The sequence below is a fragment of the Gossypium hirsutum genome, chromosome D02, assembly GCF_007990345.1.
Source record: "Gossypium hirsutum isolate 1008001.06 chromosome D02, Gossypium_hirsutum_v2.1, whole genome shotgun sequence".
NCBI classification, from domain to species: domain Eukaryota; kingdom Viridiplantae; phylum Streptophyta; class Magnoliopsida; order Malvales; family Malvaceae; genus Gossypium; species Gossypium hirsutum.
Genome location: NC_053438.1, coordinates 60627122 through 60645973, shown reverse-complemented (window position 1 = coordinate 60645973; position 18852 = coordinate 60627122). Strand labels below are relative to the sequence as shown.

The following is an 18852-nucleotide window of genomic DNA, read 5'->3' as shown; positions in this document are numbered from 1 at the left end:
AAAGGCACATGGGTTCTGATTATTGCAGACACGTGAAATTAAGACCGACAATCAGTCAAGAAACTAATGGGTGTCTAATATATTTTGGTCATATCATGTGTTGGCGAACAATCTTTCTTTCTCTTCTTTTCCCCAACGCTACAATTTTCTTTAATAAATTTGATAATATGAAAACATATATTATTGTTAGTTTAGATTTAAGCAAAGAACCGTTCAAGTTAAGAGAGATCATGTTATAATATTAAAATATTCATCGTCGAAATATAAATATCTCTCTTATTCTAGAGCCCTTGATGGAGTTAATTTTGGAGAGGAAAAAGAGTGGTGGTGAAGGTTGTTGCTGTTCATATCTCCGGAGGGAAGTAATTCCTTTTATAGGCCAAAGGAAGCTTAGGGATTTTATATACAAGTTTTAGTACGTCATACTCTTATTTTGTAGTATGTCAAATAGAGTAATAGATGAGTTGATTGAGTTAGGCAAGGTAATGGCATTTTATGTGTTATTGATATGACTTAAATTTTTTAGATGAGATATAAAAAGCTTTTTAAAGAGGTGGACGCTTTGTACTTGTAGAGCACATCAATAGGTGAGACATGCTGAGGAAGTCACTTTGCCCTTCCATGGGCAAGCTATGATGTAAACAGAGCTACATTGGTAGACTTTAGGTTGAATTTAGTATAACAATTGCTCTTCTCGTTGAGAGAAAAATTATAAAGTGACTTTCCTGACTTTAGGTTGAATTTAGTATAACAATTGCTCTTCTCAGTGAGAGAAAAATCATAAAGTGACTTTTCTGAGACAATGATAAGATCATTAGGTTAGGCTCATTTCAATTGACTATATATTATTGAGGATTGATCCATATAAACAACGAGATAGTAAAAGCGAAGAGGAATGAACATAAATATTTTATGTGAAAATTTTCTTCGAAGAGGATAAAAATCACGTGCAAATGAGGTATTGACTTTTCATTAAATGAGTAAACAAACGAGAGTACAATATGGAGAAAATAAACCTAAGTGTACTAAATGTACATTACCCAAACCCCAAAAATAAAACCCGAACTCAAAAACAAAATTCTCTCTATAGTTACTACGAAACTCTCACCAAGACTCATATACGACTACATCTTGTCGCCCTTAAGAAAAGCCCTTGTTGATTGGCATGTTTCACAAAGATTCAATGGCTCTTTTAAAGAGGCTTAGATTAGAGTTCTAATTATACTAAAATATCCCTGGAATAACCAGAGTCCATCTAGAAGAAGAAGTCCAACTTGGAGTCTAAAATGCGACTGTATAACTTGGAGAAATCGTCGTGACGTCCCACGCATGCTCATCATGACGTCGCCATCACGTTTGGGGTTTCATCGTATCTTCGCGGCGTCACTTGTTTTACCTCTTTTCTGATAAATCATCAAACGTCTTCCTATGTGCTTGCAAACATCTAATAAATGCGGGACACACCTAACAAATCTTCACCTTTACTCGTATTTATCACGTATTCTTTTTCATGCCCCATCTGTAACGTCCCGAATAATTTATTTATGTTTCTGAAAGTATCTGACACAAATAAGTATTTGCTACATGGGCGTGTGTCTGGCCTTGTGGTTGGCCATGTGTGAGACACGGCTGTGTGGTCGACGAAGGCATGGTCATACGCAAGACACGGCCATATAGTGGCTTGAGTATGACCATGTGGGCCACAAGGGCATACCACACGGACGTGTGGGCTCTAGGCCAGGCCGTGTGGGCCACACGGGCAAGGCCAATCTAGGATTATGGGCCCACACGGGCATGTGGACCTATAATTCTGAAATTTTCCCTGGGGTCACACGGGTTGTTTCGATCGACTGTGGGCCTACCGTAGGGTCAATAAGGGTTAACCAAACCCTAGTTTATGTGATCCGATATTTTCATAGTTTATTCTAAGTAGGACACTGGTATGCATGTCTGATTATTCTACTACTTATATATATATCTAATATCTGATATCTGAATGCGAGCATGTCAAGCATGTCAAGCAGCTGGACTGCATATTACCTGTAATATGTCACATTGACACTATATGGTGTGTAGGGATGGGTGGGTGTTTTTAACCCCACATGGTGTGATAGGATGGTCGGAGATGGTGTGTAGAGGATGGGGGTAGGACTCACTGTATCTGTTCTGTTTATTTGCTATCTGTATCTGTAAAGGACTTTAGTCCGAGTCTGAATCTGAATCTGACCATATATGTGATATCTGTTTGTAATGCATGTCTATTTCTGTTAGGTTACACATTGAGTTTTCAAAAACTCACGTTTGTTTGTTTGTTCTATTCAAGTAATCCACAGACTTAGGTGGATCAGTGCGACGGAGTCTCACGGTGACCACGAGATCGTAAACTGACCTTAAATATTAGTTTTAATTAAATTAAATACTGTTTCTGGGAGTTTTGTATTTATTGGACTCTTCGGACTATTGGTTTTTAATTTGGTTTTGGATGCATTTTTATTCTTTTATTGCAATGTCTGACTGAAATCTCGGTTTTACGAAAATAAATATTTTTCTAAAAATACGAGTTAGATTTCCCAAATATAACAATTTAAGACTTCCGCTATAAATTATGATTTGACAAGTAAATTAATTAAATAATGTTTTCAATAAAAGTTATAATAATGATAATGGGTTACAAAACTTCAATGACTTTGTTCTGTTTTTAAACCCCTTTATTGTATCATTACTAGATTCAGCCAAAACGTCTAGGCCGGGTTTGGGGTGTTACATTTAGTGATATCAGAGCTAGGTTTCAAAACTCGGGCTGTGAATTTTGGGTGCTAAAATTGTGTTTTAAAAAGAATTGGTTTTGGAATAATTTGGATAATATTAGGAAGTATGTGGTACATCGAGTCTTCGGCGCCGATCCTGTAAGTATTTCTGAACTTAGATAGAGAACTTTGAAAATACTGTAGTTAGTACTTTCTGAAATAGTTAAAGATTGAAACCTCTAAAAACGTTTATGAACTTCTAATAATTTTTGCATGAAATATCTGCTAATATATACTAGAACTGATACATGAAATTTTATAATGTAGATAAAATTTGAAAATTTACGATGAGCGCTCGTAGAACACGCGAACGTGGTATTCGTGGTCGTGGTAGAGGCCGTAAGGGGACTCGAGTTGAGTCTTCCTCTCTGGGCAGTATGCTAAATTTAGATATGAGTGAAACATCGATTTCGTATGCTACTGAGACTGGGTCACAAAGTCGTTTGGTTGGGAACGACGCATTGTCCCAAGCCATGTTAAAGGTATTGGAGAGGGTCACTGGAGTCGCCTCTACTGTGGTCGAGTATTGGTTGGAGGCCACCGAGGGGATTATAAATGATATAGACTGTACTCCCAAGCAGAAACTTAAGGGTACATTCTTTTTGCTTTGCGACGAGGCATATCAGTGGTGGTTATCGGTTGAGGAGGGTACTTATCTTGATCATCTAAACTGGGATTTCTTCAAGATTAGTTTTCAAGGGAAATATATGGAAGCAAGGTACGTTGATGCTCGTAGACATGAGTTCATGAATCTTACGTAGGGTGATAGATTAATGACCGAATATGAAGTCGAGTTTTTGAGGTTGAGCCGTTATGCTCGAGGCATGGTGGCATCTGAGTATGAGAAGTACATCTTCTTTAAGGATGGTTTGAGGGATAATTTGAGGGTATTGATTGCTCCATAGAAGGAGTGAGAGTTCGCGATTCTGGTTGATAAGGCAAAGATCGTCGAGAAGGTGAAGCGCGTGGAGCGCCAAAATAGGGACCGTGAGAGAGGTAAGAATAAAAGGGAGTCGGAGCCCTCTAGTTCTATTCAGAGGCCTAATAAAAAGGCCAGACCTGATGGGCCGGTTAGAGTGGGGGTTCCTCTTGCTCCTACTGGGATTCAGCCTTGTAGGGATTATGGTAGGCGCTATCCAAGAGAGTGTTAGAGGAGGTTAGATGATTGTTTGAGGTGTGGATCTTTGGAGCACTGTACTAAAGAGTGTCCATAGTGGGTTGATCAGATGCAAACTTTAGGATCGGGTTCTAAACAGCCTCAGAGGGCAGTTTAGCAGCCATCTAGGGGTCGTGGACCGGCTAAGGGTGGTAATGGTATAGGATGAGGGTAGAGAGCACCAGGCAGAGGTGCTAGCTTGCACTGGTCTATGCTGCTCGACGCCAAGAGGATAGGGATACTCCTGATGTTATCACCGGTACGTTCTTTATTTTTTATGTACCTTATACTACTCTAATAGATATAGGTTCAACACACTCATATGTAGCTAGTACTGTTTCTGAAAACCTAGGGATTTTTGTTGAGAGTACCTCTAGTGAGATTACTGTACTAAGTCCTTTGGGCCAGTTTGTTCGAGTTAGTAAACTTTATAGGAATGTTTCGTTAGAAGTGCAAGGGGCTGTATTTCTAGAAATTCTGATGAAGTTACCGTTTGGGGAGTTTGACTTGATTCTGGGTATGGATTGGTTGGTTGAGCACCGAGTTAGTTTGGATTGTGCGACTAAGAGGGTCGTTCTGAGGACCGAAGATGATAAGGAAGTGGTGGTGATTGGTGAGCGTCGAGATTACCTATCCAATGTGATCTCCGCTCTTTTGGCTGAGAAATTGGTTCGGAAATGGTGTGAGACGTATTTGGCTTACGTCAGTGTTTCTATTTTTGGGGACTCTTCAGTCGAAGATATCAGAACATTGAGGGATTTTTCGGATGTCTTTCCTGATGAGTTACCAAGTTTACCTCTGAATCGAGAAGTTAAGTTCGGTATTGAGCTTCTTTCTGGTACAGCTCCAATGTCTATCGCTTCATACCGTATGGCACCGAAGGATCTTGTAAAGCTTAAGGCTCAACTTCAAGAACTTTTGGATTGTGGTTTTATTCGCCCTAGTGTGTCTTTGTAAAGGGCATCAGTTATGTTTGTGAAGAAAAAGGATGGCACCATAAGGATGTGCATCGATTATCGGTAGTTGAATAAACTGACTGTGAAGAATAAGTATCCACTTCCGAGGATTGATGATTTGTTTGAACAGTTCCGAGGGGCTTCAGTGTTTTCGAAGATTGGACTTCGTTCTAGGTATCATCAGTTGAGAGTTAAAGAAGTGGATGTTCATAAGACTACATTTAGGACTTGTTTTGGACATTATGAGTTTCTAGTTATGCCTTTTGGTCTGATGAATGCACCGACTGCATTCATGGATCTGATGAACCAAGTCTTTCAGCCATATCAGGATCAGTTCGTCATGGTCTTCATCGACGATATTCTGGTTTACTCTAAGATTGAGGATGAACATGATAAGTATCTTAGAGTAGTGCTCTAGATGCTCTGAGAGAAATAACTTTATGCTAAGCTGAGCAAGTGTGAGTTCTGGTTGCGAGAGTTGACTTTTCTAGGGCACGTAGTTTCTACTGAAGGGATCTGAGTTGATCCTAACAAGATTGAGATGGTGCTTGATTGGAAATAGCCAAGAACATATCTGAACCCACAGTTTTCTGGGTCTTGCGGGTTATTATTGGTAGTTTGTCTAGGGGTTCTCTCTGATTGCAACTCCTTTGACTAAGCTTCTGTGTAAGGGTGTTTTTTTTTGGACTAACGCGTAACAACCGAGCTTTGAGAAGTTCAAGTCTGTTCTGACTCAGGCTCCTGTTTTGATACAGCCTGAATCTAGTAAAGAGTTTGTGGTCTACAGTGATACGTCGCACGTTGGTTTGGGATATGTATTGGTGCAAGATGGTAAGGTTATGTCGTATGCGTCCCGTCAACTTAAGACACACGAGGGGAATTATACGACGCATGACCTTGAGTTGGCTGCTGTGATTTTTGCGTTGAAGATCTGGAGACATTAATTGTATAGTGAGAGATGTATTATCTACACTGATCACAAGAGCCTCAAGTACCTCATTACTCAGAAGGAGCTGAATCTTAGACAGCGTCGATGGATTAAGCTGCTCAAAGATTATGACTACACGATAGAGTATCATCCTGGTAAGGCTAATGTGGTGGCCGATGCTCTTAGTCGTAGAGCGATAACTGATTTGAGGGCGATGTTCGCTCGTCTTAATCTATTTGGTGATGGGGGTTTGTTAGCCGAGCTGCAAGTTAAGCCAACTTGAATTGATTAGATTCGAGATAAGCAGTTAGGGGATGAGTCTCTAGGTTTGCGGTTTCGTCAGATTGAGAGTGGCAATACTTTAGATTTTGGGCTGAATAAAGATGGAGTTCTGTGTTTCCAAGGTCGGATTTGTTGCCGAATGATTTCGATCTGAGGCAGTCGATTTTGAGAAAGACGCATAGTAGCTATTATGCTATGTATCCTGGTGGTAATAAGATGTATCACGATCTTCGTGAGTTGTACTGGTTGCTGGGTTTGAAGCATGAGGTTACGGATTTTATTACTCGTTGTTTGACGTGCCAGCAGGTTAAGGCTATGTATCAGTTGCCTTCGGGTTTGTTATAACCCGTTAACATTCCCTTATGGAAATAGAGGATATGCTTCGAAGTTGTGTAATAGATTTTTGAGGTAGTTGGGATGATTATTTGCCAGTAGTTGAGTTCGCCTACAATAAAAGTTAGTCTATCATCCAAATGGCAGTTTACGAGGCTTTGTATGGTCATAAGTGTCGTACTTTGCTATGTTGGATTGAGTTGGGTGAGCGTCGGGTTTTAGGTCCTGAGTTGGTTTCTGAGACCGAGGATAAGGTTAGACTAATTCAGGATCGTTTGAATGCAGCTTCTGATAGACAGAAGTCTTATACAGAGCTGAAAAGGAAAGATGTTGAGTACTATGTGGGTGACTTCGTCTTTCTTAAGGTTTCTCCATAGAAGAAATTTTTGAGGTTCGATTATAAGGGCAAGTTAAGCCCTAGGTTCATTGGGCCGTATCAGATTCTGAAGCGTGTAGGACCAGTCACTTATCAGTTAGAGCTACCTCCAGAGTTGGACCGTATTCATGATGTGTTTCATGTTTCGATGTTGAGGCAATAACAGTCTGATCCATCTCATGTTGTTTCTGTTGAGGAGATCGAGATTAGACCGGATTAGACTTTTAAGGAGGAGCCAATTCAGATTTTTTATCGTGATGTTAAGGTTCTGAGGAGGAAGTCCATTCCTTTGGTAAAGGTTTTGTGGCGGAATCATGGCACTGAGGAAGCCACATGGGAACCTGAGGACTCGATGCGTCAGCAGTATCCTCATCTGTTCTAGTCAGGTAAATTTCAAGGTCGAATTTTTTTAGGAGAGTAAAGTTGTAACATCCTGAATAATTTATTTCTGTTTCTGAAAGTATCTGACACAAATAAGTATCTGCTACAGTGGTTAAGTGTTCTAGGTGTGTGTGTGTGAGGTCTTGGGTTCAAGTCTTCCTTTTGGAAAAATTTTAATATTTTAGATCCAAGTCTTACCCTTATTTAGTGGGCTTATTTAAAAATTTTTGTTCATCTATATCAAAATAAGCCTGCTGGTTCGAGTGGTAAGGGAGTTAATGTGTTATAAGTCCTGTGTTAGAATCCCTGTGTGAGCGTGAATGTTAATTTTGCTCTAGTTATCTGAGAGTGTTTGGGTGGAGTTAGAATTCTAAAGTGGCTAAGGTTTAATGGGATAATGGGGGTTGTGATTTAATGGGATATTGTCAAAATATTAATATTTATTTTTATTTTATTTTTCTCTCTCATGCGAGAATTCCTGTTCATTTTTTACGTTTTTCTCTAAATTTTCCTCTTCCAAACTTTTCTTTTTGATTTCTTCCTTCTTTGATTTTTGTTCGCTATTTGTCTTTCAAATCACCGCGTTTGGCTGCTATAGACTCTGTTCGATTTGTAGTAGATAAGTCTTCTTTAACTTTTGGGCTAACGAGAACTGATTTTAGGTTTGGTAATGTGGTGATTTCTTGTATAGGTGTTGCTCAAGGAGATCAAAATGTGTTTTCCAGCGTGTAGCGTGCTCGGGCTATCGTATCCATTTTGGTAATTGATCGAACCTTCATTTGAAGTAGTTTTTCAAGTATGTCATTTGGGGGTTTGGATAGATTGGCTTCGATAATTGGAATTGATTGGGTTTTTGGTGTTGTTCTTAGGTTTTAGGAGTCTCGGGATTTTTTAGTTGCGATAAATGAACCAGGTGTGTACCCAAATGCAAAAAATTAAACTTCAGTAAAAGCCGAAAAACCATTATGTCGATGCCACACGGGTGTGTGCCTAGCAGTGTGGTTGGCCGTGTGCGAGACACGACCGTGTGGTCGACGAAGGCATGGCCGTAGGCAAGACATGACCGTGTGGTTGGTTGAGTGTGGCCGCGAGGGCCACACAGACTAGGCCAAGTTGGGCGTGTGGGTTTTGGGCCAGGCTGTGTGGGCCACATGGGCAAGGCCAATATGGGCGTGTGGGCCTACACGGGCATGTGGGCCCATAATTTTAAAATTTTCCCTAAGGTCGTACGGGTCGTTTAGATCTACTGTGGGCCTACTGTAAGGTTGGTAAGGGTTATCCAAACCCTAGTTTATATGATTCGATATTCTATTAATTTGCTCTGAGTAGGATACTGGTATGCATGTCTGATTATTCTGCTACTTATATATATTTGATATCTGAATGCGAGCATGTCAAGCATGATATTTCTGTATCTGTATACTATTTTTGTATTTTGTATCTGTATTTGGGGTGGGGTTTGTATATGTGGAGGAAGTGATCTGTATGGCAACATTTCGCCTATATTCTGGCAACTTGACTGCATATTATTTGTAATGTGTCACATCAAAACTATATGGAGTGTAGGAATGGGTGGGTGTTTTTAACCCCACATGGTGTGATGGGATGGTCGGAGATGATGTGTAGAAGATAGGGGTAAGACTCACAGTATCTGTCTCTATAAATGACTTTAGTCCGAGTCTGAATCTAAATTTGGTTGTGTATGTGATATTTATTTGTAATGCATGTTTATTTTTTTTGGGTTACACACTGAGTTTTTGAAAACTCACGTTTGCTTGTTTGTTCTGCTCAGGTAATCCACAGGCTTAAGTGGACCGGTGCGACGAAGTCTCACGGTGACCACAAGATCGTAAACTGACCTTAAATATTGGTTTTAATTAAATTAAGGACTGTTTCTTTAAGTTTTGTATTTATTGGACTCTTTGGACTGTTGGTTTTTAATTTGGTTTTGGATGCATTTTTATTCTTTTATTGTGATGTCTAACTGAAATCTCAATTTTATGAAAATAAATATTTTTTCTGAAAATACGAGTCAAATTTCCAAAATATAATAATTTTAAAACTTCCATTGTAAATTATGATTTGACAAGTAAATTAATTAAATAACGTTTTCAATAAAAGTTATAATTATGATAATGGGTTACAAAGCTTCAATGAATTTGCAATGTTTTTAAAACCCCTTTATTGTATAATTACCAGATTTGACCATAACGTCTAGGCTGGGTTTGGGGTGTTACACCATCACAGGCCAAACTCAAATTTTGGAGAATGTTAATCAAGTTTAAAACGTGCTCGAACTTGGAAACTGAAAGACTCTAAGTCTATAACAACCCATTTTTAGTGGTGTCGGAAATAGTAGTTTCGGGACCATAAATTTGACAAGTGAGTTCATAAATATTATTATTTAAATTATGTAAAAGAAAAAATGATTAAATCGTAAAATATGTAAAATATTATGGACGGATTAGGTGATATGTTTTATGAAATGATATGTTTTATGAAATTTTATTAAATAGTAAGAGGCAAATTTGTAATTACATAAATAAATAAAATTAAAACATAAATTAAAAGATGAACTAGGCCATTTTTTGGCCGAAACTCCATGGAAGCTTAAACCAAGCTTTCAGCCAAGGTTTATTTCACATGCATAGTATGTATTTTTCACCCGTTTTTCATAAATTATATATATTTTTATTGTTTTAGCTTAATCTAGTTAACTTGGGGACTAATTCGTAAAAAATTTAAATATTTTAGATTATGCCATTGATGATTTTGAGGTGTTTGTGAAGTTTTTGGTAAATTATTAAGGTAGTTGGTAAATAGGACTATTTTGTAATGTGATTTTTAGTAATTTTAATGTTTAAGGATTTCATTGTGAAAATAGTAAAATTACATGGAATTATTGTGAAATTTTGATAATTGTGGGCTGATTAGGGACTATATAGAAATCGGCTAGAATGGTTTTTGCTTAAATGTGATTAAATTGTAAGTTTCAAGTTTAGGGACTAAATTGCAAAAGGGGTAAAATGTTGGGGTTAATTTTTTAAATTTACATTGATAAGGGTTATAAGCTTAAAATTAATTAGGTTATATGTTTGACTGAATTAATTGAACAAAAAATATTATTTAGATCAAGAAACGACCCAATCGAATTTGAATCGTGGAAAAGCTTAAGTAATGGAATATGTGCCAGCTTTGTCTCTGCAACTGTCTTCGTTTACATAAGTTCTTAAATTAAATTAAATTAAATTAATTTAATTACTATTTTGGTAATTGATCGAGTTCGTTGGTTGAAATACGACTAAGACCATAGCTAAAAGACCCTATGGCATCACGAATCAAACAAGACCATAGATGAAAGACACTATGGCACTATACCAGAATCAAATAATACCATAGTTGAAAGAAATTATGACAATATGACGAAAATGAATAAGATCATAGTTGAAAGACACTATGACATCTTTGAACAATTATTTATTAGGTAATATGTATCGGATGATAAATGTGTTGTATATTATAAACATGAGATGGATGATTGAATTGCAATTGTTAATTATGAACATTATATGACATGATATGATTTAAGTTCTTATACGAATAAAATGGAAAGAATGTATGAATTAACTACATGGAATTAAACACAGAAAGGAGAAATTGAACATGGTACATTAAAATGGAATGTGATTTACCATTTGAATATGAGTTGGGAAGAATTGATTGGTAAATACGTTATTTGAATGTTGTTGCTATAGTATACTCAAGTTTCATGTATATATGGGAACTAACTAACTTGTGAGATTTGTCATGTGTACAGGAAACGAATGAATTCATAAGCTTGTTATTGAAATTATGCATAAATTATACAAAATGGTTCAAATTTGGTAAGTTTAAGTTTCCGTTATATACAAGTTTACTAAGCATTGATTTACTTATGTCTGTTGTTTTATTTCTTTGTAGATCATTGATAACTCTTGAAAAAAGTTATATTTCATGCCTTTAGACCTAGTTAAATGTTTGTACTTAGGTACACTTAGTGGCATTTTAGGACATTTTATCAATATCTTTATCATTTGCATTAGGAGCTTGGTCTATGTTTACATGTTAGATACTTTTAATTGCATGTGGAAGGATTGTGTTTGGTGGTTTGGTAGGTGCAGGCTAGGGAGAAAGAAATAAAGGAGTAAAGGTTTGTCGGGGCAAAAGGTTGGACAGCTTTCCACCTTGAATGTCATGGCAATTCAGGAGGATGACCGAGTCAACATTCAACGCGTACCAATCGCAGCTCAACTCTACTTGTACCAGAAAAACCAGCCTAAAAAAAAGGATAGGATATCGTGGGCTGTTGGAGTTACCTTAGGACAAAATGCTTATAAAAAGCCAAAGGAGGAAGCCCTAAGGAGAGGGGAAAGAGAGTCGAAGGCAACAATAAAGGGTAGTGGTTGAGTAGAGACGGGAAAGAGGAACCCGAAGGCAGTCTCTTTTACCCACCACAAGACACTGTGCTGCTGGATTGCAAATTGATTTGGTGACAACCATCTTCCTAAGTTCTTTTTTTTTATTTCTTAATTTGTTCTTCTGTGAATTAATTTGATCAAAATGATGTTGGATGTTATTTCGAACTTGAATTTTAATCACCAGTCCATAAGCTAAATCTCATAGGGTTGGGATTACATGATGAAAACTTTTACTTTCTGTAATGGTTGAAGTATATATTTAATTTAATCTCCTATTTCATTCAATTGTTTTTATTTTCTAAATGTATGCATATATTCTCTAGACATAGATGAATGTGTAGCATGCCCATAAATTGAATCGAAATCTGAAAAAGGTTGGATTAGTTAGACCAAAATTGAATGATACAAGTGACTATTCGACCGAATACTCACAGCAAATTCCAGACATAGAGCAACATCTGTATAGAATGAAGACAAAACAGTACAGGGTACCGTGATAAGGCCTATAGACACAGGCTAAGTAACTTGAGACCTTGATCTTGAAAGAAGCGTGTCACTTTAGGTCTCTTCTGAGTAGTAGATTAAGTAAAATTATGCTGATGCATTACTGAAAGTAAGGATAGATTCTTAGTAGTCCAAACCTTCCAAATCAACATTGTAAACCTTCAATCCGTTGCTGCAGCATCTTTGCCACAACATTCTTATTTATTTGTTCGCTCAATTATTCTCGTAATTGCCATTGCATTTTTATTTTTGCTTTGCCTTAGCATTTTCCAATATTAGGTAGTATACATTTCGCACTCATCCTTATTATTTTAATTTATCATTTCGTACTTAACTCGATTTTGCCATAACATTAATCACTATCATAACTTGACCATTTCTATACCTAATCTGATCCTTGTGGAGACGATCTCACTTATCACGTTATTACTTGATTCTATGTGTATACTTGCACAATTAACATATAATATTCACACGTGATAAGTTTTTGGCGCCGTTGCCAAGGATCGACAATTTGGTGTAATTTGGTTTGGTTATTTTGCTTAATTCCATTAGTTTTATTTAAATTAGTTATACAGTAAAACCTCTATAAAATAATACTCTTGGCACCCAAAAAAATTATTATTTTATTGAGGTTATTAGTTTATCGCTAAATGAATATTTTATTAGTTTATCGATAAATTAATATTTATTAATTTAAAGAATATTTCATACTTTATACATGAGGGTTTTTCATTATCAAAATCCAATATGCACGTAGGTGCAATGAATCAAAGTTAATTGGTTCATGTAACAAAAAAAAAGAGTTAATTAATTGATTCATGTAACTAAAAAGAAAAAAGATTTAATGGTTTCAAAATCCAATACGTATATATTCATTAGATAGATTAAAAAAGAGTTAATGGTTTCAAAATATTGTAATTCATATAATCTTTTCCTCCGTGGCTTCCCATTTGAAAGGTGTAAAAAGGTCTACATTAATAGATCAGAGGAGAAAAGCATTATGTGAGTACAAAAAATGAACATCCCTCTTCAAGTCAAAAATATTTGCAACAACGGGTTCAACAAACATTTGATCTCTCTACTAGCCAATCAAAAATATCAAATATCTGAAAAGGTCATCTGAATATTTGTGAAAAGAGATAAAGAATAACAATGTTAAAAGGCACAAATCAGCCAAATATCTCGAATTAGAAAATGTATTGTATGAGTGGTTTCTCCAATATCAAGAGAAAGTAAACATGACTGGAGAAATAACTCAAACTATAGCAAAAGAGTTTCTGTAGAAAATGTATGGTGATGCAAATTCTGAATTTAACTTCTGAATTGGTTGGCTAGAACGGTTCAAGGCAAGACATGTGATTAAGTCTTATGAAAGATTTAGTGAAAGTGATTCAGTAGTTATAGAGAATATTGAAGATGCTTTACCTCAAATAAGAGGTAAATTGGAAAATTTTTATTGGAAGGATATCTATAATATGGATGAACCAGACTTATTTTTTTGTTTGCAAGCAGATCATTCACTGGCTACAAAGCAATTAGAAGGACAACAAAAGGACAAGGAAAGACTTACTGTTGTAGTTTGTTGCAATGGGGATGGTTCAAATAAAGTGCCTTTTTGGGTTATTGGTAAGTTTGCTAATCCTAGATGCTTTAAACATGTGAATATTGACAATCTTAATTGTCATTGTCGAGCCAACAAAAAAGCATGGATGACTGAATTACTTTTTCAAGATTTTGTTCGCTAGTTTGATGCTAGAATGAATGGTAGAAAGGTGTTGCTTATAGTAGACAATTGCCCAATCCATCCCAAGGTTATTGAAAGCTTGAGAAACATTGAATTATTCTTTTTGCCTCCAAATTCAACATAAAAAATTCAACCATGTGATGCTGGAATTATTAGAGCAGTTAAGACTTATTATCGGCGTTGCTTTTATTCTAGCATCTTGGAAGGTTAAGAGAAAGGAGAAATAAATCTTGAAAAGATTAATGTATTGGATGCAGTCCATTTTATTAATGTTTCTTGGAATATTGATGTGAAGCCTACAACTATTGCAATTAGTTTTCGACATTGCAACATTCGATCCGAGGAGGATATACCCCTCGAACAAGAAATTGGTGATGTTAAAGTCATTCATAAATTAAAAAAAGTAATTTCTGATTTACACTATAGAAATGCCATGGATATTGATCAGATTTTGAATTACCCGAGTGAAAATGAATCTTTGATGGAGTCACCTACGAATGAAGAAATTATTCAAGGAGTAATGGATGTGTCAACTGATGATGAGCAAGATCTAGATTACAGTAGTCTTTTACCACATGTTTCTCCAAAAGAGGCTTTTCTAGCTGTAGATACCTTGAAGAATTATTTAATACAACACGAAAATAATATACCATATCTAGTTTATGCCCTTCTAAAAGTTAAAGATGAAATTGAATTTGATTCACATACAAAGAAGAAGCAATTAACTATAGATGCATATTTTAGCAAAGAATAAAATTGAAAAAAAAAAGTTGTCTAGAAAACACTTTAGTTTTATGTATTGTATATAAATTTTTAGTATATTTAATGAATTATTAATTTAGATTTTCATTGGGCCCTTAAGGATTTTTCTAAAAATTATTATATTATCATTTAACGAGGTTATTATTTTATCCCCTTAGCCCAAGTCGAGATTGAAAAAAATATTATTTAACCGAGATTATTAATTTATCGAATATTCATTTCTCGAGGTTTTACTGTATTTAATTTTTACAGGTTTTCCATCCGTGCATGAGAAGAGGCATTCCTGTTAACAAAGAATATCCTTTTGACCCAAGATCGAAAGAACTTTACGAAAAATGTGAAAAGAACTGCGAAAGATGGCTAGGAATGAGAATGATCTTGATCTCAATGATAATCCGAATGGTTAAGATGCTAATCCCCCTGTTCGTAGGGTGATACCTAGTATGAATGATAATTTGAATGGTCAAGGTATAACACCCCTAACCCGTATCCGTTGCCGAAATAGGGTTATGGGAATGCTACAACAAGTTAACAAAAATAAATAGGTAAAATCATGATCATTACAATATAATTCCTCAAATACAATAAACTAATTGAATTACAGTAATAACTTACATTTACGAGGCTTAATTTGAGCTTAAGGTACTATAGAAATAATCTTAAAACCCTTAAGGACTAACTTGAAACAAGGTAGGAAATTTTAGTAAAATATGAAAAATTTCAAAAACAGGGGACACACGGCTGTGTGGTCAAGCCGTGTGACATAGCCCAGGTCATGTGAGTATTCGAAGTTGAGACACACGGTCGTGTCCCAGCCAGTGTCTTAAATTGTGTAACTCACTGACTTAGATCACATGGCCGTGTGCCAGACCGTGTGGCTCACTGACTTGATACAGACGGCCGTATGCCAAACCGTGTGACTCACTAACTTGATACACACAGTTGTGTCATAGACCGTGTATGGCACACGGTCGTGTGGCAGCCCGTGTCCCAGCCCGTGTGCACCTAAATGAACCTAAATGACACTAAGAAATCCATTTACCAGCTCAAATCATGCTAATTCAACCATCCTAAGTGCCTAACTAATGTACCATCAATGGTACCACAAGTATACACACTTATACAACAATATAAATCATCAACCAAAAAATTTCAATACCCACAACTTAAACTTCCAACCAACATGCCTATCATAGACACCTCAATTCACAACAATTCAAAATAACATATTAGTCAAATATATCCTCAAAGTTTGTACCAAAGACATCTTCCATCATTCATACCTCATAATAAGTTATCAACTAAACATTTACCAAATGAACACCACGGTCATTGTAATGATGCCTATGTTTTCAACTTGCATTTAGGCACACTTTATATATTTACATACCAAAACAAAACTAATGACATAACAAGCCTATTACATGCCATACAATCCAAAATGAATATTCAAAATCTACCACAATCAGATGGATAGTATGACTTGAGTGCTGATCCGATCGTTCAACCCTCAAAAGTATCTATAAGAAACAAAAATTAACACAAGTAAGCTTATTAAAGCTTAGTAAGTTCGACAGATAAAAATTGTAAATTTTACTAAATAAACATGATAAATTTAATCTAATATAGTTTAAAGATTATTATTTCTTGTCAAGCACAATCCAAAACAACTAGTTATCTTGCTCGATTTCAAGATTCACATAATAATCCACAAATATCATTCATGTCCAAAGCAGAATTATCTCAAGAGTTCAATAATGTTTCATAATATACTTGTCTTTATACAAGTAATAATACAATACTTACGGCCTGATGAATACGAGTACCCCTATAATCCAATCGAAACACACCATATGCTCAATGGAGCTATTCCAACCAATAACACACCTCGACACTAAATGTCAGCTCGAAGGCTTTACATCTGCCCTCGGTAACACGCTAGAATCAAGGAGTAATACACGATTTCTCGCAAAAAATACTAAACCTCAATATACTCAGAAAATATATAATTCATGTAACATCCCCTCATCTCCAAGGTCCATATAACACGCCATGTAATCAATCATACTCTATCCCGCGTTCATCCGACCCAAACATAGTAATTCAATAGGCATTTTCCAAGTCATTTCAAATCATTAATATAACAATTAATATCCATTGTTCCATAGCATATCATTGCAAAATTCATATAGATATTAAATCACAAGCCGAATGAACTTACTTGGACTAAATTGTAATAGTTATAGAAGTTTAAGGACTATTCCGCTATTTTCCCTTTCCACATAAGTCAACAGGGTCTTAATCTAAAACGTAAAATTTTCTCTTTATTAGCTTATATTCATATGTCAATTAATTCTTCATTTTATACCCTTTTATTTTTCAAAATTACACAATTTCCCTTAAATTTTACAACTTTTGCAATTTAATCCCTTAACCCGAAAATCATCAAATTAACCATTTTCTCAAGTCAATATTTATAGCTAAATAATCTACACCCTTAAAAAGTCACAATTATACCTTAATTCACCATCAAACCTTGAAATTTTGACATTTTAACAATTTAATCATTAAATAAAAATAATCAAAATTACTTCATAAAACAACCAAATACCACAATCAAATCTTCAAACACATAATTATCATAAAGAAACAACCAAGATTCATCAATGGAAACTTCTAAAATTTTTAACAGATTCAAAAACGAAGGTACGAATTAGCTGGACCTAGTTGTAACGATCTCGAAAACATAAAATTCATTAAAAACAGGACTGAAAACTTACCCATGCAAGGCTCAAACCAATGAATTTTTAAGCTTCTCTCCTATGGTGTTTTCAGCCAACCATGAAAACAAAATGGAGAAGAAGATGCTATCTTTTTCTAATTATTGTTTTAATTTTATGTTAATTACCATTTTGCCATTAAAACATGTGTTATTTTATTATTTTCCTTCCAATTGTCGTCCAACGATAATAAATAGGGTTTAATTGCTACATAGGTCCTACCTCCTTTGATATTTAAGATATTAAATCATCTAAATGCAATAATTACCAAATTTTGCATCTTTTACAATTTAGTCTTTTTTTTAATTAGTTATCTAAACGTTAAAATTTCTTAACCAAAATTTAATACGAATTTAATGACTCCGTAAATATTCTATAAATAATATTTACGAACCAACACGATAGAAATTTGGGGCCCCAAAGCGATTGCTCCATCACTACTGAAAAATGGGCTGTTACACATAACGCTAATCCTCATGTTTGTAGAGTGATAGATGACCGAGATAGACAAATTTGAGAGCATGTTGTACCAATTTTGGATTATTTGAATCCAGGAATAGCCAAACCACAAATTCAAGCTCAGCAATTCGAGCTGAAATCGATAATGTTTTAGATGTTACAAACAGTAAGACAGTTTGGTAGACTACCCACTGAAGATCCAAGACTGTATTCACAACTTTTTCTAGAGGTTTGTGACTCGTTTAGGTAGCAGGGTGTGCCTAAAGACGCCTAGCTACTTAAACTATTTCCATATTCTTTAAGAGACCGAGCGAGAGCATGGATGAATGCTTTACCGTCAAGAACAATGACATCATGAAATGATCTTTGCCAGAAGTTTTTGCTACGATATAATCCCCCAAATATGAATGCCAAGCTTAGAAATGGCATCACATCTTTTCAGTAGTTGGAGGATGAAACACTATATGAAGCTTGGGAACGATTTCAAGATTTAATTCAAAAATGTCCAATGTATGGGTTTCAACACTGGACTTAGATAGAGATATTATATAATGGGCTGAATGCACGTACGAGGGCGGTAGTTGATGCTTTGGCCAATGGTACTTTTTTAGATAAATCTTATAATGAAGCATATGAGATTTTGGAAAAGATTTCCAATAATGATTATCAATATCTTACCACAAGAGTTGGGACAGGCAAGAGAGCTGCTGGTACTATAGAGCTGGATGCAATCACTTCGTTGACAACCCAAGTATCTTCTTTAGCTAATATGATTAAAACAATGAAAAAATTTACTGTAGTTCAGGAATTAAAATCAGACAAACTATCGTGCGTTTATTGTGGTGAAGACCATGTGTTTGATGAATGCTCATCAAATCCAACATTTGTATGCTACATGGGTAATTTCAACTAGAACAGTAACCT

General features: G+C 35.6%; 1 protein-coding gene and 1 non-coding gene across 2 annotated transcripts; one reads left to right on the top strand and one right to left on the bottom strand.

Annotated features, from left to right (window-relative positions):
• Positions 1–11452: 11452 nt before the first annotated feature.
• Positions 11453–14681, top strand: LOC121214574 (uncharacterized). Its single transcript, XM_041088348.1, has 4 exons — positions 11453–11654; positions 13519–13620; positions 13696–13809; positions 14185–14681. Exons 1-4 carry the CDS (start codon positions 11453–11455, stop codon positions 14679–14681), a joined length of 915 nt encoding a protein of 304 aa, XP_040944282.1.
• Positions 14682–18340: 3659 nt separating this feature from the next.
• Positions 18341–18447, bottom strand: LOC121215019 (small nucleolar RNA R71). Its single transcript, XR_005910754.1, has one exon. It is a non-coding gene; the product is annotated as a small nucleolar RNA R71 (small nucleolar RNA).
• Between the last annotated feature and the right edge of the window lie 405 nt (positions 18448–18852).

Coding starts and splice junctions, on each gene's coding strand:
- LOC121214574 (XM_041088348.1), top strand. CDS start 11,453: ATGGCAATTCAGGAGGATGACCGAGTCAACATTCAACGCGTACCAATC. Junction 13,621..13,695: donor TGCTTTACCTCAAATAAGAG/GTAAATTGGAAA, acceptor GTTTGCAAGCAG/ATCATTCACTGGCTACAAAG. Junction 13,810..14,184: donor AGTGCCTTTTTGGGTTATTG/GTAAGTTTGCTA, acceptor TATTGGATGCAG/TCCATTTTATTAATGTTTCT.